This window comes from Argopecten irradians, chromosome 9 (genome assembly GCF_041381155.1).
Source record: "Argopecten irradians isolate NY chromosome 9, Ai_NY, whole genome shotgun sequence".
In the NCBI taxonomy this organism is placed as follows: domain Eukaryota; kingdom Metazoa; phylum Mollusca; class Bivalvia; order Pectinida; family Pectinidae; genus Argopecten; species Argopecten irradians.
The window spans coordinates 7621634-7643388 of record NC_091142.1 but is presented as its reverse complement, the minus strand read 5'-3'; the positions used below and the strand labels follow the sequence as shown (position 1 = coordinate 7643388).

At 36.6% G+C, this 21755-nt stretch overlaps 2 protein-coding genes across 2 annotated transcripts in view; one reads left to right on the top strand and one right to left on the bottom strand.

Moving 5' to 3' along the window:
- LOC138331369 (GATOR complex protein Iml1-like) overlaps positions 1 to 527 on the top strand; it is a 44987-nt gene extending 44460 nt beyond the window's left edge. Inside the window, 2 exon segments of the mRNA XM_069278940.1 lie at positions 23 to 49; positions 101 to 527. The gene's annotated coding sequence lies outside the window, so the exon portion shown is untranslated.
- Positions 528 to 3459: 2932 nt separating this feature from the next.
- LOC138331291 (uncharacterized) lies at positions 3460 to 20767 on the bottom strand. Its single transcript, XM_069278813.1, has 3 exons — positions 20200 to 20767; positions 8350 to 8552; positions 3460 to 8129 (listed from the first exon to the last, which is right to left on the bottom strand). The coding sequence occupies exons 1-3, from the start codon at positions 20480 to 20482 to the stop codon at positions 5427 to 5429; spliced, it is 3189 nt and encodes a 1062-aa protein (XP_069134914.1). The 5' UTR covers positions 20483 to 20767; the 3' UTR covers positions 3460 to 5426.
- Between the last annotated feature and the right edge of the window lie 988 nt (positions 20768 to 21755).

Below are 21755 nucleotides of genomic sequence, written 5' to 3'. Positions count from 1 at the left end.
CACTGGTCACTTTGGTCACTAGGTAACCACTGGTCACTTTGGTCACTAGGTAACCACTGGTCACTGTCACTAGGTAACCACTGTTCACGTTGGTCACTAGGTAACCACTGGTCACTTTGGTCACTCTAGGTAACCACTGGTCAATTAACACAAGATGTTGAACTTGAGAGAGACATGTTTATTTAAATTGTTAGAAGGCATGAGAGATTGAACATGAAAGATATGATGTTTGTGAGAGGGCATGACAGATCAATTGTGGACAAAAATGTTGATTGTGAGAGAACATGAGATTCAGTATGAAAGGTATCGATGAGATTTTTAATGTAAGAGAGTATGAGATGTTGGAAAAAAGTCTTTGTTTTATTAGGATAATGAGAAAGAAATTCTTGGAAAATTACTACAAGCTGAATTGTTTTGATGTTTGTTAAAGATATATTAAGAAAACCTTGTAATGTTGATAACATGTTATGTGTGTGTACATCTAACTCTGCTAAAACGTGCAATAAAATTTATGATTTACAAACCAATTTTCATTTCTATGTTTTCTGCTGGGGATAAAAACCTACATCAGTAGTAGATGTGGTGGTACTAGTATTCATCCATGAATTATGAAGCAGAAACACAGGGACCTGGCACAAATTTCCAACTAATAGTATATACTGTATTAATACTGTAATACATTTACATATATCATTGGTTCGAAAATTTGCCCGGTCCCTGTGAGCATAAGTACACAGTATGTCACAGTTCCACAGCACATGGACAATAGTGAATTATATTATAGTTGAATATAAATATCAATGGAGTAAAAAAAAAATGACAGGAAACTCCAGTTTAACATTCACATCGCATTCTAAGACATCACATCTGACAAAAGAATTATGTGTATCTAATCAAACCTCAACTCACAAGTTATGGGTCTAAGTCGACTAATATCTTCATCTCTTCTCTTCTTCTTTACTGACTTTTCTTCTTCATAATATCTCGTTTGACACCGCCTCACATTCGGCCTAGAGCCCTGGCTTCTGTCTCCCTGACCCAGATACCATGTCTATATAAGTGATAGTTTCTGATCTTCTGTAGCACACAATAAACATAGGTTGGGACGACTGGTTTGTCCGTTGTCAGTACAATGTATTTGTGGGTGGGGGTTGTTTTGTGTAAAAGGGCAATGTTTCACTGTTACAAGGAACCATTACCAGTGTACCGCAGCCTCACATAACATTGATACTTACACACGCATCACATTTCATACATTGGAGGCTGTTTTTAAATGACATTAGCTGTTTAGGACAATCAATTAATGGTGAAATATTGAACCAAATTTATTTAAACAAGGGAGACAACTCCACCATTCTTCATTTCACATGTGTGCTCTAGTGGTCAGAATTTGCTTTCACGCGGATTTTCAGTTTCTTTTGCAAAACGAGACAAGTGGGAGTTTGCATTTTATTGTTGATTTCAAGGAATATTTAAGCAATAATCTGTTACCAAATGGGGTATACTGTTGATATGAAGTCAGTCCAGTGGAAGATAAATAGGATGACGCGCGTTAGATTGAACGATAGGCAGGTGAAGCCATGATAAATGTACGTAAATTCACAGGGATTTGAATTTTAGTTACAGTTTATATAATTATGGACCCACCAGAGTGGCCTTTGACCATTTTAGACGTTTTGGGGGTCTATCAAAGGTAGATAAAAATCATACTCTATTTTGTACTATGATTTTTACCGATTTTTTATCTAGACCACCCCTAAAACATCTGAAAACGGTCTATGGGCTCTGGTAGGGCCATAATTATATAATCTGTAACTAATTCTCAGGTCCCTATAATCCTTCTGCGGAAATATGCCTAAATATCAGTATACATGAAGAGCTGAAAGATCCAAATGGCCAACACCCTGAAGATACTGCATATCTGAGTCTTTCTCTATCACCTTGCTACAATATCTTCAAATTAGCTTTCATTGACAAAAACTGTGAGTGGTCCATGTGCGATTTTGACCTTTCCGGAAATTTGCCCCGCCATGACACTCGTGATTTATGTAGTATAGCTAGTTTCAGTGTAATTTACAGAGCCACTGTAGATTTATAGGTTATTTGTTCGCATTCCCTGTACACCCAATGTAGCATATTATTGTGTTGACGGACTTCATTCTGCAGGGTCATACAGTTCATTGCTCTTGTTGTTTGTGCCTTTCCGGTATAAATAATAATGCGATATGAATGTGTTTATTATTAAATATCCCCGTGGTATTTCTATACATTTATATACCATAAAATGGACGTCGAGTATAATAGCATTTATCGATAGGTATTTAGTTTCCCAAATAAAAAAAGATGATATGAATTCGGCAACTAATGAGCCGTGAAAAGGGACGCCCTTATATCTTGAAAAGTAATTGCTTGCAATAATGAACTAAATTTTCCCGTCCGTAGTTTGAACATCCCTGGCTTTATATGATACATTAAGCAAAAATACTGTCTCTTCACACGCTTTAATGATACTATCAATTCAATGGAGAATCCCTGCGGAACTCAATTAGTAAAACATTTATGTTAAATATTCCAGGTAGAATAAGATGTCGCTGTTACTATGTAGTCTTCAGGGCTTCAGATCATCAGAGTGCTTCTAGTTCATGTAGTTACTTTCCCAGTCGTTCTTTATTATCCGAGATGCTACGTCTACATTTATATTTTATGTCTGGACTGGGAATTTGTGAATCGAGTGTAGTTTGGTAGGAATTTCCAACGAACGGTCAATATTATAAGACTCTTTCATATGTGAATATGAAAAAGTATATTTTTTTTCTCACACCTCAACGTTTTGTTACAGTTTTACGTCACCCGGACGTATAATCATGAGAAACGTACCGGTCTAAGTGGAATAACAGTAAACACACGCAATAGAAAAACAGAACTTGTGTACATTTTGAATCACTTTTCGTTCAATTAAATAAATTATAACCAGAACATGTATAAACTGGTATAAAGTTTGCCTTCTTTCAGACATGCCTTGAATGGTCGGATTCCTTATGAAGTATTTATATATGGCATGCTTACTAATATCAAACGAATTTAATTAATATCTTCGCGTGGAAATATGTTCACTGGAAATAAAATGATAAATCATTATCTTCGTCCCCTACCTGTTTTAACTCATTCATCTCTGAAATTTCAAAATGGACTGGTCTAGTCTTTGATTTAGAAGAGTCTAAATGTGTTTTTAGGGGTGAATGATTTACTGACAGTCTTCATGTATGACGATTTTACGACTTTATTCGCTGGACTTAAGTGTCCTGTGCATGTCTATTTATGAATATCTTTATGACAAAATAAGACATGTTTTTGTGATCAAAGTACAAAATAACACAGTCTTTGATAAACTCTTTTTTAATAAATTAAACATTTTCCAAAGTCCAAAGCACAAAATAACACATTCTTTGATCGTCTCTCTTTTGATGAATTAAACATAAATATTCACATACATGTATATACATTTGATGTCTACGATTTTAAGTTATTTTGATGGACACCCTGTAATTGACTTAGATATGTTGTGGTATAGGGCTAAGGTTTAAAATGTAATATTGTACACCGTCAAGGACACAAAACTAGTAAAAATACTTGGGCTAAAAACGAAAATACTCCGATGTATACTTCTTTCAAATACATGAGATTAAAGCTGTTGTAAAAACGTGCGAAATTCGCATTTCTGATGTAACAAATAATATAGCAAATTCACTTTGTTTGTGAGTAATAATACCTATAACAAATGCTAAATTGAAGATGAATCAATGAATGAAAACACATGATGATAAATGTACTTTTATTTTCACTGAAATGTTTTACGTTATTTTTTCTGTACGCACAGGCAATCGCATAAACCGACTCAATATTTGACCATTGACTGACGAACTGAATGCCTGTGTCTATCTGTAGGCATGGAATCATGGATACAATTATTATCTTTGATTGAGGTGGATACGGATGTTCATCAACCTGAATGTTTTAAATGTCGATTGATATCACGATACTATCTAAGAGTACATAATATTCATACGATATGAATCACGACGTTTCTCTGTGTCATTTTCAAAAGCAACCTTGGTTTGAGTTTCGGTTCATTTTGTTTTACGATGATACACTAGAATTAGAATGTGGATGAAGCAATAAAAAAAGCAAGCATGTCTATAAAAGTACTTCAGAAAAATTGTCTCTATAGCTAAGTGGTCTTTGTACACAGGTCAAAATGTTTTATAAAGGGCCATTTGGACCCTAAGAAAGTGGAATGATCAAACAGGTGGTTTTAAACAAAAGTGGTGGCTTAGACAGGTTTCACTGTATACTGTATCAACTACCTTCAGATTCCCACGTGTCAACGTGTGTAGCCTTTACATTGTACATGTAGAATGATATAATTAGCCGGCGGTCTTTATACAGAGGTGGTCGCTATGACAGGTTTCAATATACTTCACAAATAAAATATATATATACATGAAAGTATAGTTTTAAGTCAATTACGAGTGAATATGTATTTTTTCGACATATAACTTTTCATGATTGTAATAAGGATACACGTGTATGTATAAAACGTACATATGGATCAATTTTGCCCAAGGTGACACAGATACAATTACCACGCCATTAGTAATACATTGTACTAACGAACCATGTTCGGATCGATAATTGTTTTTTAATGAATTGGAGAAACTATATCTATAGCACCTGGAGGTTTAATGCAGTATTGGCATTTTGTAATGTTTTAAAACATCGTATGTATCCATTAAATTTGAAGCATGTGCTTTTAGGAACAATAATTTACAAAATGACCTCGTCGCGAAATGAAATTGCTTAGACGTAAACAGCTGTTTTGATCACAATTATCAATGAATCGGATTAGACAGTAATGTCTTTTAAATGCGCAGAACGTATCAAAATAACCCCTTTTTGTAATAAACGACTAAAATATATTGCTACAACTCAAATTGAAAAAAAATGATTTGTTTCCTTAATTGAACGGTTACATATATAGTGAGGGACAAATGGTGCCACCTTAGCCAACACCCGTGAATGTTAGTGGAAAGTGCCGACGGTCCCCGTTTGGACACAATCAGACTTTCTTAAAACTCTTTGACATTTGGGTTAACAAAAACGTTTAACTCTGCCTTTTTTATCAAAATTGATGCATAAAACTAGGAAACAAAAACAGTCATTCGTGAAAACGCAATGATAGTGCACATGGATGAGATAAAATTGCATGAGAACGCTTAACTATCTCGTGAGTATAAAATGGTCATGCGTGTTTAGAATCAATGAAATGCTTTATAGTAAGATCAATTTAAATACTAAATTACTATAAAATCATACAAAAGTTATATTGCGTTCCAGCGCAACAATAATCTTTATCAATGTTCGTTCCCTTAAATATCCACGTTAATTTGGTACTCTTGGTGTAGGACGATTCTACCAGGTCGCCTGGTGCATGCTTGGTGTCCATGGTACTCACCACACATTTTGTATACGTCACGAGCACCTGCGTCGTCACCTTGACGACGGCGCACCTCCCTCATCAGTTGATAAGACGGAAGGTTAGTCTTGTCCAACGTAAGACAATAATTTAACTTCTTTATTGCTTTATCATATAGGCCGAACGTTAAAAGCCAGTTAGCTTCGTAATCCAGTATTTTACAGCTCGGCCCAAGTGGAATTTTGTTTCCGGTGGTCCGTAACCGTATTTCATCTTCAGGATTAAATGAACGTTTCAAAACCTTCATATCACCTGCCCGATAAACTTGACTGAATCCGACGTCCATGAAAGGGCGGTCTGTTTGTAGGACTAGATAATTATACTCTGGTTTGTTGATGAGCGTTTTTAATAGGTAGGGCGTGTTGTATACGGATATAAAATCAGACACTTGGGTCAGAACAGATAACGTCAAATTGTTCGTCCGACTGACGTAAGGCAGGACCGGTTTTTGAGAGTGTCTCGAGTCCATGTCAAACTCGTAAAACTCATTATGGATCAACGCAATCAAAGGCACGTTTCTGTGAAGCGTAACGAATGCACCCGTCTCGTGGATCGACGTATCTATAAATACACCAGTGACGTCATTCCGTTGACGTAAAAAGTCAAGACACATATTAACATTGTTTGTATTACGGAGACCTCGGAAAGCCCACCCAGAAGCGGGGCTGGGAAAATACCTCCACTGACTAGTAATCAAATATGATATTAATAGAACAACAATACCGTGCGATAAATGACTATTGTGTCGGAGATATTGTTTATAGGTTTTGATTATGATCACAATAAAACTGGCGTAAAATATCAACAATAAAACAATAAAATCGTGTAAAAATCTTACCTCTTTGTGACTATTTAACGAATGAATAATAAAAAATGTCAACAAACTAATAAATAATTTGGTGTTCGTTGACGTGAATTGTCCACGGTCCGCGATTCGTTTACACTTTAATGCTATAAACGTCAAGACACTGACTATCAAACCAATACACATGACCTCGTTCTGGATAAACAGTGCCCGGATGTAAAAACTCCAGTGTTTTTTACCAAAGAAAATAGCAGACTTGTCTCTGAGTATATTGAAATTAAACCATTGCCAAGGGGATATAACTGGTGTCCCATAACTAATATAATCGTCAAATATACCGAACGTTACTCCGGAAATTAACCCCACACAATACAATAAAAACGGAAGTGACGTCAACAGTTTGCATTTCGAAATAGTCTTTCCGTAGGGCAAAATAACCAATGTAACAAATATCAGAAGATCGGCCCTGACGTACATGCACAATGATAGGACAAATCCCGAGAATAAGTACGTCATCATGTGAAATAGTTCGCAAGAACCTTGATCGCAATCACGGGTGTCGACACACGTGTCTTTAACTTGTTCCTGTTTCACATTCGACTCCATTTTCTGTTTTGACACATTTTCTCTTGTTTTGTTTGTTTTGTGATCGTAAGTTGCCAATGCAGAATCTGTTAGTGTTTTGGTTTTGAACTGACCTATATCCTCTTCACACGTATTTGTGTTTATTGAGATGATGTCTGAATTCATTTTCATCGAGTGACTTCCGGTGACGTCATTTTTCTGCAAAACGTTTCTGTCAAGAGCTAAGTTATTTCTGGAGTTACTTTCCGTCTTGGATTCCACTGATCGGTTCGGATTTCTTTGTTGCATTGATTGGTTATTTGTTTTTTGGAGATGGTTAGAGTTAAAATCAACGCCATTTTTGCAATTCATAAAATTCAACTGGTCATAACAAGCTTCTTCTACATGGGGCACGTGGTTGTAGCCACCACCCATATATGTATTTTTCGCGTATCGTAAATACGGTGCAGACAATTGATTCGGTTTTGTAAAATGGTGCATGATTTCGTATATGATGCCCTTGTGCACGTTCGTCAACCTGTTTCCATTACATGGAAGTGCGGTGTATAGTTTATGTGTTGTAGCCACCTTTGGCATGCTGTCAGTATCCTTATACGTTGAACATTTAGTTGTTCCGTTTTCCAAATCGTCATTACGTGTTTCTATCGTACTGTCGCACTCCAATTCTCTTAGATCATGTTGTTGTTGTTTATTGCTGTCAACATGTTTGTTGTTTTCGGAATGCAAATTTTCTTCGTTCACATTCGGTTCCTGCTCCACTGGGTTCTTGTCTACTAAAGAAATATTCTCAACTACTACACTAGGCTGGTTCCCTTTCCCTAGTTCCCTACTCCCCACCAGGCTGCGCTCCGATCTGTGTAGCTTCTGCAAGGGAGGTAACTGAGGTGGAAACAATTTTTCATTTGCAGCAGATGTTGATGCACGAGACATGTTCTTCGTCTTTTTCTGTTCTTTTGAAATCTCTGTTTGTTCGTTCGCCATTTTGTTTGTCAATAATTTAAACAATGGCACCAGCGCCCAGAAGAAGAATGGCGAAACAAAACTGTTGACTAGAGTATGAGTTCCTAGAACGTACAAGAAAACTGAGGTGGATGAGAGGATAGACGCCAGAACCGCAACGTCACGTGATTTGTACAGAGTTCCACTGAAGGCGTATACAGCCAAGGGTAGGCATGACGTCACAACTGCGTGGAAAATCTTCCAGAACTGAAAAGAAAATCATGCACCAATTAATATTCTCCTGAAAAACACTGCATTGGGACATTTCTGCTATCGCTGATGTTTCACATACATTCAATTAAATTTTAATAGCTTATGTCGTATCGCAATTAATGAAAGCGACGCAATAGAACTGCAATCAATATCATAAACGCTTTTTTGGCGAAGACATATTTTTTTTCCACGTAGTCCGATAAGTCATACTTACTAGCATTGGCGAGCCGGTGTAACCACAAAAAGATGCCGCGTAAAGTGCCAACACCAGAACCTTTGGATACAGGAAGGATCGCAAACTGAACATCCCCAACACATTCTCCTGTGATCGTCCGACGGAAGTTGTGTTCGCGCCATCTAGCGGCGGCATGTATTCGTATGGCCTGAATCCATATCCGTAAAACTCGGAATGGGCAACTGGGGAAAGAAATGGAACAGTTTGTAATGCAGATAAGAAAAAAAATAACATGACTCGTCTTAATATAATTACAAAGAGTGTTGTTTGGTTACTGTAACGAGGTTCTTGATTGTTTTCTTTCGTGGTTTGAATTTTGATATGGTTTTGTGGGACAGATTCGTAGTTAGGCTAGACCTTAGAACAATGACAACTGTATTCTAGTAATGCATAAAACAATTATATCGGAACTTTCATGTCCGTGGTCCCATAGCAACCCCAAGTTTCTACTCAATGAATATTTCATGGTCTTCAGATGTACCGTTTATGTGCATTTTATGATTTTGGATTTTATTTAAAATTGAAGATCGTAACGATTGCCGTCAGATATCAATGACAACACAAACCATCTGATATTCACAATGATACATGTGTAATGGCGAACAGTGGCTGCATTACAAATGCAAAAGCAAAAGCAATTAAAAGGCAATGTAAGAACGAACTGTATATTCTCCATCGCAATAAGAACTCGTACGAATACGTGGAATTTAATCTCGCAAATAACGAGCATTTTCATTGGCTTCAAGAAATACTTCATCTTTTACGTAAAAATGACTTCTTGTTTATAACGACTTCTTAGAGAAAATTGCCCCTCGAGAAAATCTCCCTCGATAACCGGGTAAATTAAATCATTGTGAAGGCATTTTTATTTAGTATACATAAAATATTATTTAATATGTAGATTAGATAATATTTCAGAATAAACCACATGTAGATTCAGTCAATGGATTTATCTGTCTGACACCAGCTTTGTATTCTTCATCACAACAATTGAAAGTAAAACATTTAAAAAACATTTGGATAATAAGATATTTTATTTCGTACGTATCACTTGGCTTTTTGCTATGTGTTTATATTATCATAACTAAATCATCGTGATTTTTTACAATGCTGTGTAATTAAATTATTGGAGTAATACAGAAAATTGGAACAACTCTCTTTACATTGGAGTAATACCAATTGGAACATCCCTTTTTACATTATGTAGAATCGATCATGTTAACATATTAGTGAATACAAACAAACAACTATGAAGGAAGGTAAATAAACGGCCAATGCTTTAACTACTTGACCCGGGTTCTTAAGGTTATGCATACATCACATTTACCTCGATGTAGTTGTGTAGTGCCCATGTGACGTCACAGTTCTACAAGTCGTTCTAAAGACGTCTTGGTACGGACATACACCAGTGTAAATCGTGACCATCATGACACCAATGTATAGTTCAAATTAGGTTAAATGGAGATTGCAAAGAAATTGCAAAGTTTACAGTTTTATTGGCTTTTAGTCTCTAGTCATCTTGTGTAGATATGTCAAAGTATGTAGTTCACGGGATTATGAATGATAATGTGTGCCATTAAGGTGAATAAAAGCCTTGTTTCTCAGCTTTAGAATATGCCTCTAATTTTTATTCATCAAAGAAACTTCCCTTCGCTCCATTCCGTCAGCACATTTTACTGTCAGTAAAACTTCTTGTGATGCGTAAACGAATTTGAAGCGGTCATGGCCGTAATTCATTCATATTATTACGGAGATGTGTTATTGTCGTAAATAGGCTGTGGTTTACAAACGATAATGTCCGTCATCTCAAATTTCCATTAATAAATAGCAAAATTATCTATCATTAGTTATCCTACATATAACCTAGAACTTTACATAAATGTTATTATGCTCCAGAAGGATTCTGTAGTGCGTCATCTAAATCTAACCTAAAACTTATCTGGATAATGTATACATTACATTAAATGAAACTGTGATTAAACGACCGTGGTCATACAAATCCATGTCACGGTATCGTTGTCCAGGTTCGCGGTGGGCGGGGTGGCGACACGATCTGTGGACGATCTTCAGATAAGATCGAGATTTTAACAAAGGGTGTTTGGTATGTTTTGTTCGGAGATGACAGGCGGGTAGAACGATAGGGTATTCGACAGGGGTACTACTTATCTACAGTAAACATATAAACACATCTGATCTGTTACGGTTATAGAACACAGTGCCAAAATGTGTGAGGTCTCGTGTCAAAGAAAACAGTATACAAAATTTCGATAAAAGATCATAAACATCTTTCAAGATTTAAAGTTTTCAAGTTTTTAAACAAACGTAAAATGTAAACACACAAAAAATTATTTAACAGATACTTATGAAAAGGACCAGCAGAATAAAACCAGATGTTTCGGAATACCATGCGCTATGTACAATAGAATCTCGCTTACTCGAACTCTCACAACTCGAGAACCCTGTTTAATTTGAAGTATGTTGTTGGTATTCAAGTAAACTACGAATACTATAGGATAACTCGAAGTATCTCTATGATTCCGCCGACTTCGACTTAACTATGACTGTATTTGTATTATCTTTAAATTCAATCTAGACCGCTAAAACGTCTGAACATGTGCTAAAGACATTTTAAGTCAAATTATTTTACAGAATTGTCATATTCTGTGTCGAAATAGCGTACTCTGGCATATTGCTACCGTGCAGTATAAGAATGACAATAAATGTGTGTGTTTGATAAAATAAATAATATCACAATGGTAAACCAATATACTCTTCAGGAGACACGTTATGGTATATAGGAAAGAGGTTTAATGATAAAATATATTTTAACTAAATGCATTGCTGCCCTCTAGATATTTACATAGTAACCGAGTGAACATCTCGACAACTATTTTGTTTAGGATTTTTAAGCGACAATTGACGCGAAGGAATTTAGGTCCTCATATCGAATGTTCTTTTGAACTGTTAATGTTGCTTTTGCTCGTTCTTATTCAGATACCAGAAACATCTCTGGCCGGCGTTTCTGCATAAATTAGAATCCTAGTTTAAAGTTAAATGCTTCCTGTGAGGTATGCGGGAATACACTGAATGATATCCTACCGAATAATGATTACAAAATGAAGATAGTACATTAACACAGGGATATTGTTACGATCATTAAAGTGCAGGCTGAATTGTACAGCTAGGTATAAAATTTCAATATCTGGCACGACTACTGACTGAGGTATTATCAGTTCTCTTTACATTCTGAGAGGTGTATCATACGACAAAATCACTCGAAATAACGACATAATTATGCGACATAAATATTCTGTCGATATTGTGGTAGGTTACTGTTGCTCCTGGCGGGGAATTCTGTTACAATGAAAATTGTCATATAACGTAAGTCGTGAAGTCATATTGTCATTTTACATAAACAGCACCCTTTCTCTTTCCAAAACAACACAATCGTTCTTTCCAAAGCAACGATGTCGTTCTTTTCAAAGTAGCATTTTAAAGCAACACCACCTCCCTTCCCAAAAAAACACCACCTCCCTTCCCAAAGCAACACCATCTCCCTTCCCAAAAAAACACCACCTCCCTTCCCAAAGCAACACCATCTCCCTTCCCAAAAAACACTAACCTCTCTCTTCCCAAAACAACACCCTCTCCCTTCCCAAAACAACACAATCTCTTCCCAAAACAACAATAACACCATCTCTTTTCCCAAAACAACACCCTCTCTCTTCCCAAAACAACACAATCTTTCTTCCTAAAACAACACCATATCTCTTCCCAAAACAATACAATCCCTCTTCCCAAAGCAACACTGTCTCTCTTCCCAAAACAATACAATCACTCTTTCTAAAGCAACACTGTCGCTCTTTCCAAAGTGCAAGTGTGCTCTTCTGAAGGCATGCAACGATGTCGCTTATCCTAAAGGACAATTGCTTTTTTTAAATCGCATTACCGAAAAATTTAGTTTCAGGTGCTAACGAATTTTGCACTGGTATTTCAACTTAGGACATACAAACTTTCGTTGTTGGTTCAAAGAAAAACTTCTCCGTGGAAATTTGTTTATTGAATGTTACACGATTTTACCATGTTCAGTGTTCTACACATACAAATTGAATACTTCTAAGGCGATATTTACACATACAAATTGAATACTTCTAAGGCGATATTTACATAAACCCGCTTGAAGAAAGGCGGGGTCATTTTCTTAAATGAATTAGGGTATAAAAGTGTCATGTCGCTACATAAAAGGGACAATTTAGGTCAAGTCAGATTTTAGGTTTGTCCCGAAGTAGGACAGCGAATTCCAGTAATGCGCACAGACAATGCCCTTCGCGGCACCCCGCTGTGTGTCAAAGGGATTCCGAATGAAATGTTTGCTTCGAAATATCTCGAGGGCGGGGCAATTACTCGGTAATAACAAGTGGTATTAAAAACAGATCATTCAAAGAGACTGGACGTTGGCATACAAAGGAAAGGAATTCCTAAAGGTATTCAATGGGAGTTCATTATGTAAAGCGTAACAACAGGATGCGTTACGAATACCGTTCGGATAATCTCTACCCTTGTTACAGAAATTGAATTAATATAAGTTACATGCACATGAACAGAGTCTGAGAGTGTGTAATGTTGCATAAAAGCAATGAATCCAATAAATGGACAGGTGTGTGGTGTGTGTTATGGCAAAGTATTGATGAATGGGGTACGGTAAATATTCAACACTTCTGTCGGACGTAATTTTCAGAGCAGACGAAGACACAATGAGCTCAGATTTATTTTAGCTATTCTAGTCTTTTCAAATGTTTAAGCCATTTTTTTTCGGGGTCAGAACTTCTTATTTGACTTAGTAATGAACAGGTTGTATGTAAATATACTGAAACATCTGGCTAGTATTCGGCGGTCCTGGGGTCGAATCCCGAACATTTTACTGTGTCGTGCATTTTCAGCTCTTACTGGATATATTAATTTATATAGTATGTAGACTAAGATATTATTGGAACTGCTAAAAATTAAGAATACGATATGGAGTTTCTGATCGTGGACTATTATTGACACTTCTCCATGTTTAATTTCTCGCCCTTTGTCCTACTGGCCGAATTCCCACTATTTTTTTTAAAGTCCATTGACGGCTTACGGTACTTCAGAAAACGTCCAAATCAAGCACAAACAATACGTAAACCAATACCAGGGGAAAGTAATTCAAAAGGCACGACCAATAACAGTATATATTATGTACACTTGTATTTTAATAAAAGTTCAGAAACCTTGTCCGGAACTCTATGGGCCGTCCTTACTTACAAGCGATCTGTGTGCTTAGACATCACGTTACAAACTCGGATAATAGCTCGGGTTTCCGCGAACAATAAACGTTTTCGACATATTTACAAAAGTACAAATAGACATTCATGATTGACGCCCTAACACTGTGTTTCTGTCAGTTTACACTGTTAACCTATAGGCCTGCACAGAACTTGTCACGAACTCCAGGGTCAAGTTTCTCAGTTATACGATTTTGTTTGAAGGTGAAAGCGGTCGTACTCTGTGTGCCAAAAAAAATGTCGAGGGTCTCATTCAAATGCTAAATATCCTCATCAATTAATGAGACTATTCGTCTTTGGTCGTGAAGTTTTCAAAGAGAAGTTTTTCTTTGCAAGAACAGACGCCTGATGCTCGTGACCTTTACATTGTAAAGAAACTCTGAATTGTATTTCAGTCATTTCTGTAACTATTGTAAATTTATTGATTTATTTGTCGGATGGAAGAGATTTTGAGTTTGTTTGTGAGATTTTATGGCGTTCACAATCTTGTTGCACACCGCAGGTGTGGTTAAAAATGGTTCTTGGTACGATGGTAAATTGTCCAGATATGAAATGTTTTTCTACTGGTACAGTTCTTCATTTTATCAAAAGTCCATTCGCAAAGCAAAGTCGCAATTCTGGTTATTTTGTAGAGCAGTCTCGATTATTTTCATATTAGAGTGAATATACAATTATAGCCATATGATGAGGTCATGGCCTAGTTTTATTAACCTGAGGAAAAAATAACCTATGACGAAGGAGTAGTATTCATAGGTTTAGACATCCACAACATATCGAAAAACGTTATCCTTTACTGGTAAAATGCACAAATATTTATCGGTATAATATACAGAAATATCTGCATCATTGTGACACAGCGGAATCGGTCTCACTTTCTCTCTGTACACCCACTCTTTCCCTATTTTCACATCTTATCGCACCAGTTTGGTATCTGGTTTCGATTTATATCACATATCCTTCATATTCTCCCTTCGTGCAGAACATTTATTATTGACTTACATGAAATATTGCAATCACGAAATAGTTGGAGTGGTATGGCCTAAAACTGATACCAATTTAATGCGCGTAAAAAAATCGTTTTATGTAGAACAAACCCTCTTTTTATGGTATATACTTTGCATGATGGCGTCAAAGAACCTTGACCTTTATGTCCTTTGTTTTTCGCGCGATGGATTACTTTCCATTAATTTTCAAGCCCTATCGCCCTCGTTCGATCATCGATAGAACAAGTGACTCTCAGTTTTGTCGCTACACGAACGCACTCAGCTGTGAAGCGGTCACTATCCCTCTGGTAAAAATGACTTCATATCTCAAAACGTAATCATAGGATTTCTGATAAAATCTCACATTGAATAGAAATTAACATAAATCGCCAAAAGGGACTTGCTTATCAGATGTAGATCTAGACTGTATGTTATGTATTGTATAGGGATCGTGTTGATGGGTGTAACTGATTAAGGTAGTTCACTATGTCTTAATTTCGTACCTTCTAACAGAAAGAGTTCTCCTTTGTTTTATGCAAACGAAAAAATATATTTGGACGCTCAATGCAAAAAGACTAAAAGTTAAGCATTCCAATTGATTGTTTTGTTTTTTTGTTTTTCATTACTTTTATGTGAGCGAAAATAAACATCATTAATACAATATTTTATATATTTTGATGTTACATATCTCCCTTTAAAAGACTAAAAGTACAGTTGGTAGTAGACTAAAGGTTACACATTGTGCACACGGTGTGAACTACGAGTGGACACGGAGTGCACGAGGTTTAGACTACAAGTAGACACGGAGTGCACGAGGTTTAGACTACAGGTAGACACGGAGTGCACAAGATTTAGACTACAGGTAGACACGGAGTGCACGAGGTTTAGACTACAGGTAGACACGGAGTGCACGAGGTTTAGACTACAGGTAGACACGGAGTGCACGAGGTTTAGACTACAGGTAGACACGGAGTGCACGAGGTTTAGACTACAGGTAGACACGGAATGCACAAGATTTAGACTACAGGTAGACACGGAGTGCACTACGTGTGAACACGGTGTCCACTACAGGTGCTTTGCACTCTAAACTTCATTCCAATTGAATGTTTTGTGTTTGCTTGCTTTTCATTATGCTATGTGAGTTCATACCCCATTTAATTGATTAAAACCCTAGCTAACAAGATCGATAATTGTGGTTTGATTTCGCGTACTTGGTTACATAAACTGTATCAGTGTCAGATAGGTTTATAGATGGATGAACTACATTTTACGGACACGTACGTATAAAATCAAACTGATGACACATCAATTCAAATCAAGAACATACACATGATCACAGGGTTTTGAGAATTAGTTACAGATTATACAATCATGGACCCACCAGAGAGCCCTAAGACCATTTTAGAAGTTTTAGAGCTCTAGTTAAAAAACTCGATAAAATTGATATTCTACATGGTACTATATACGAGAAGGGTGGCAAGCTTTCGTATATAGTACCATTTAGAATATGATTTTTATCGGTTTTTTATCTAGAATAGAAAAACGTCTAAAAATGTTCTTATGGCACTCTGGTGGGTCCATGATTATAAAATCTGTAACTAATTCTCATATCCCTGTGCACGTGATAAGATATGCAACCCTGCCACATTTAGACAAATTTTAATAACTGTCATAAGAATTTGATATCATGTATCAAAAGCATAAAGTTTTCAATCATCAATTTATTAGATTTTAGACAGATGTAATGTTAGGTGTATTCCGGAGAGCTAAATTATCTGGCGCTTAGCGTGATGATGTCATAAATGCAGGCTCTAGCGATCAAATTAAATATAGATAATTATTTTTCATTTCTTACCACGACGGAGAGAAACGCATTAATGATAATTGGTTTTACTATATAGATTAATTACTATTATGCGTGTACAAGTAAATGGTTTTAGAAAATGACATTAGCAAAATTTGTGTCACAAAAGATGCACTTCATTTGACGAGTAAAAATTTTCTATAAAGCCGAAAAAAGCGTGTTGTATAATATATAGAGTATCTCTGACAAAGTCGAAAAAGTTGACTCGAAGCAATTGACTGGGAACTCGAAAAAATCATTCGAAACTCGAAAAAGTTGATTCGAAACTGACAAAACATAGACTCGAAACTCGAGAAAATAACTCGAAACTCGAAGATGTTAACTCGAAAAAAATAAATCGAAAATATTGACTCAAAACTCTAGATTCATCATCTCTGACACCGTAAATCACATTTATATATGCACGAAGTATTTTGTTTATACTATTGGATAATAAATTGGAAATATATTTTGAATTACATCAGTAAATGTTTATAATGTATATTTTGCTTGACGAATTCTATTTACCACAGAGCTTTACTATCTTTACGATATAATTGTATGCATTCATTAATTATGTATAATAAATTTTACGTTCCTGACAACACGTAATATATTAACCGCTAGTACAACCTAATTTATATACATTTCATTAAATTCCACAGGTGACTGCGTATTTAAATTAAAATACCGTGTTAATTTATAATTATACATATTTACATCTGGACACTGCCGCAAGTCACATCAATAATGTAAAACTATCGTCATTGTTCTGCCGGCTTGAAATCATTTCCCAAGATAATTTTGTCACAGGGACACGGCAATTAGCTACATTCTACATGTATTTCATATTATTAAAATTGTCTATATCACAGAGTACGAGAGGACATGGGTTATGTCCCCCTAACCACAGGCGTTTGGCTCTATATATATGTGCGACACAGTATCATATATTTGTACATAGAGAAAAATTTCTATAGAGTCTATAAACCTGTGCTTGAACATAGTCAAGAGACACGTCATAGTTTTGATATGTAGTTGTATCACACTGTCCGGATAATTGCTATATATTTGGTTCAGTATATTATAGTATAGTTTGTTTTCCGGATTTAGTGTCCCGGCGTTGTGTATAAGATTAGAGGGAGACAGATATGGTAATTTCTGCTCAGGACTTGCTTAGCGCTCTCTGTGTTTTACGCAAACGTGTATCTATGCTTCAGTGAGATAACGATAAAGTTGACAAAAGTTCCACTGTCAGAAGTTAAAGATACACAACACCAACACACCGCAGCCTCCCAACACACACGCGCATGCAACCCATTGCACATAGTAAGAGACCGTCTTTTTAAAACTGACCTTAGCTCCAATCACATGTGTTTGGCTTTATAGACATTTTTCTCTATATATTTGTATATGTAATATTGTGTCACAGTATTACATATATAGAGAGGACAATGGCTATATAGCCAAACGCCTGTGTTCAAATCAAACCCTCTATGTGTAAGCATCTAATTTCTCATGTCCCTGTGCATAAACGGAATCTACGTCATGTAAATTACGTCTCGTCATTTGCGGACATTTACGATTGACATGTCTAATGAGTATTCATGTGTGGTACAATTGTGTCACCTGCGTATAAGCTAGCTAATGAGCTCAGGTATTCACCGCGCACCTGCTGTCAGCCGATGTACCAAATAAAAAAGAACTAATTGCAAACGGCAGGATATTTATCGAGTACTTTGTTCTGCTGAGTGGAAAATCCTGCTCGAGCTAATTTTGTGTGATAATGCTAACGAGGTTTGCATGATCATAGAAGCTGTGCAGTGAAGCGTGGTTAAAGATGACTGTTAAACTGTATCTGTAGCGAGATGAATTCGTTTGTTCCATTTCTGATCAATAGTGTTTTTACTGTTTGTAAACTTACACATTGGCGTTCAATTATCCGGAGATAACGTTCGACGATAATATCGATTCTGACATCATAACAGTCGGTAATAGTAGTGTTATTGTGTTAACGAGGGAAACTGTATCACAAATAAGATGCATAATTCATACATGTGACAACGCGTCAGGTAACACAAGTCAATTACGGCAGGTATGACAAATGTAGAATTCATTAGATAATGACTGGAACCAAGTCCAAAATCCATCATCAACACGAACTTTTGGCTCAAATATCGTCATGGTGCCCGATTTCTACCCTTTCGTTTTTTCGTTCTGTCGCCCAATAACTACACGCAATTAGAATGTATTACTGTGTGTCTTAACTATCACCTTTGATTCCACAGTTAATGCTGATTGTTCAATAAATACCCAGGTTTTGTTTGCATTGAATGACGTTTAACTGCCATTAGACATGGGTCTAATAATGCTTCACCCTCGATATCCCAGAGGTTACTATCACTGTAACGACAGTGACAATAACCCCTGGAATATCGAAGATGACACTGCTTCGGCACAGCCGAAAATGGTGTAGACATTAAAACGAGATAAGTCCAGTTTTTATAAGTGGTCAGCATTCGTCTATATACACCCTCGATACTCCAGGGGTTCTGATCACTTACTATCTCTACACATTTTAAGTGATCGGAACCCCTGGAGTATCCAGGATGTCGTCTATACGAACATGCTTATAAAGACAAAGGTTTTGTATTGATCGTTTTCTTTTGAATTTAATTTGTGTTATCTCCCATATTGCTTAACATATGAAAAGAAAGATGAAAAGGCGATTAAAGACGCTACAAGTCTAGAACAATTTGAAACGTTTTTGGTGTTCAGTAAGCAATAACCGATTCCAACCCCTTCATCCCTTATTTCCATAAACCTGTAGACACTACAACCCGTTATATATGCTATTCAACCCTATTGTTTTAATTATTGACCAAAGTATTGAGTTGAATCCATTCCACGCCAACAAATGTAAAGCTCTCCTCTTTGCCATAGCAGACTATGTAAACTTGTCTGACAATGGCTATAATCCGGCTACAATGTTAGCCAATTATCAAGTCTTTCGCCAGGATTAGTTTTATTTTAGTTTTCGACAAAAACTTACCTCATATCTCATGTCTGGTTATTATTCTGATAACAAGGTGGATAATGTTTCGGTACTTGTTCGATATTTAGTCATTTAGACGATATTGTATTTGTCATTTATTGACGATATTTAGTCATTTATTGACGATATTTAGTCATTAATATTGACGACATTTATTGAGTCATTTAGTTGCTGACGACATGTCATTAACGACATTTATCATTTGGATATTTAGTCATTATTGACGATATTTAGTCATTTTGAGACATTTAGTCATTAGTTGCATGATAACCATCCTTTGGCGTCTGACTTATTCGATAGCAGTTATTGCTGATGATAACTTACCTTTGGGCAGTGTTTCTTCACTCATTCTATATTTCGTCACTTATTATCGATATTTAGACATTTATTGTCGATATTTAGACATGTATTGTCGATATTTGGACATTTATTGTCGATATTTAGACATGTATTGTCGATATTTAGACATTTATTGTCGATATTTAGACATGTATTGTCGATATTTAGACATTTATTGTCGATATTTAGACATTTATTTCGATATTTAGACATGTATTGTCGATATTTGGACATTTATTGTCGATATTTAGACATGTATTGTCGATATTTGGACATTTGCTGCTGACGATAACCTACCTTCCACCGACTGAAATATCTCGTCCGGATGCAGAATCCACCAATTTTCCACTTTGGACACATAACTTATCCTAAAGAACAGTGTCAATATAAACACGATCAATATACTGTGTCTTGGAAACAAATCCGCCGTGTGTTTCGAACTGTCAACCTGACATTTTAACTCCTGAGATTTCAACCCATCCTTCAAATTTTCACATCGACTGGAACCGTTCCTCTGACAGGTGGTCCGTTCGGACGGAGAACGTTTGGATGCGTTTCTTTTCGTCTGCTTTTTACCCATTCTCTTGCTTATCTGTCCACTGTGTTGCGTTCCCGTTTCTGGAACCGTCCGTCGCCATCAAAGACTGCTGATTCGTGACAGTTTGGCGCCCGCGTGATTCCTGTCCATATACAAGTCGCCGGTATCAATATGTTACTGGAATCAATCAGCGGCACGTGTCATTTTTAATTTCACAGAATAAACATACAAACGAAGCTCTGTTTGTCCGCTTTAAAAGTCGGCCACAAATATTTGTAGATCACGACACTATTTAAAATCCGGCAGCTGTTGTGGTTTTGGTAGTACTAGCTCTGACCAGATGAACTTTAAATTTCCATGAATTCTGTCTCTGTCTGACCAGATGAACTTTAAATTTCCATGAATTCTGTCGCTTATGTAGAGTTTGTTGTGCTAATATTGTTACGTTCAGCCTTGTATTGATACACCTGCATATTAGCTGGAGCAGGTTACTCCGCTTACCTTGGACAGGTATTGGAACTCCCGCTTTGATATATCCCGGGCTATCTGAGGCGACAAGCTCGGCCTACCAGACACGGTTGAGTGTAGACTCAGGCTCCCATCTGGCCGATGTGACAAGATATAGTCGTCACGCACCATTGATCCGTGTGGTTCGCGGGGCTGTAAGAAAGATTAATTACGTTTTTAATTGTTTGTTGTCTCCCGTAACTCATAGCCGTTAGCCGTTGTGACAGCTCGACAACTTTAGCAGGGGCTTTCCAATTATACATTCCAAATGATATACATCAGTCGGGTTGGAAATTCGTGGTACGTTTTGTAAGATGGAAAAAAAAACGAGGCGTTGTCATGGGCAAAAGTAAAAGAAAAAGATGACATTACAAACTAACATGTAAATTACATTATGTTTATTTTTTTTCTACCAGAATCAACACACTATCGTGTTCAACACCCGGTGTCATTTAGGGACAAGTCTGTTATTGAAGGTGGATAAAGTCGGTCAATTCGGAGGAAAACGATCGACCTGTAGTCGTGACATGGCATCTGCCCTTTGAGATTCCAAATTTGTGATCTAGGGCATGTGGTATAAAATGTCCGGACACCTAAACACGTGGGACCCATGTTTTTAACTTTTATCGCTCGTCCCCGTGGACCCAGTTTTGTGAAAGCCTTGAAAATCATTTTACCAAGCCAAGGCTGATTCTTGTTAGATAATAGTTAAACACCTCGGGACATTTACTTTTTATCGGGATTTTATTTCTGCGGAGAGAATACACTTCCTAGATTACATATGAGGAATACATAATAAAATCCGCGT

Excerpts from the sequence above, each read along its gene's own strand:
- LOC138331291 (XM_069278813.1), bottom strand. The coding sequence starts at position 20,482 with ATGGGTAAAAAGCAGACGAAAAGAAACGCATCCAAACGTTCTCCGTCC. Across the intron at positions 8,553-20,199 it reads GATATTTCAGTCGGTGGAAG|TTGCCCATTCCGAGTTTTAC; the intron begins GTAGGTTATCGT and ends TTCTTTCCCCAG. Across the intron at positions 8,130-8,349 it reads ACACCGGCTCGCCAATGCTA|TTCTGGAAGATTTTCCACGC; the intron begins GTAAGTATGACT and ends TTTTCTTTTCAG.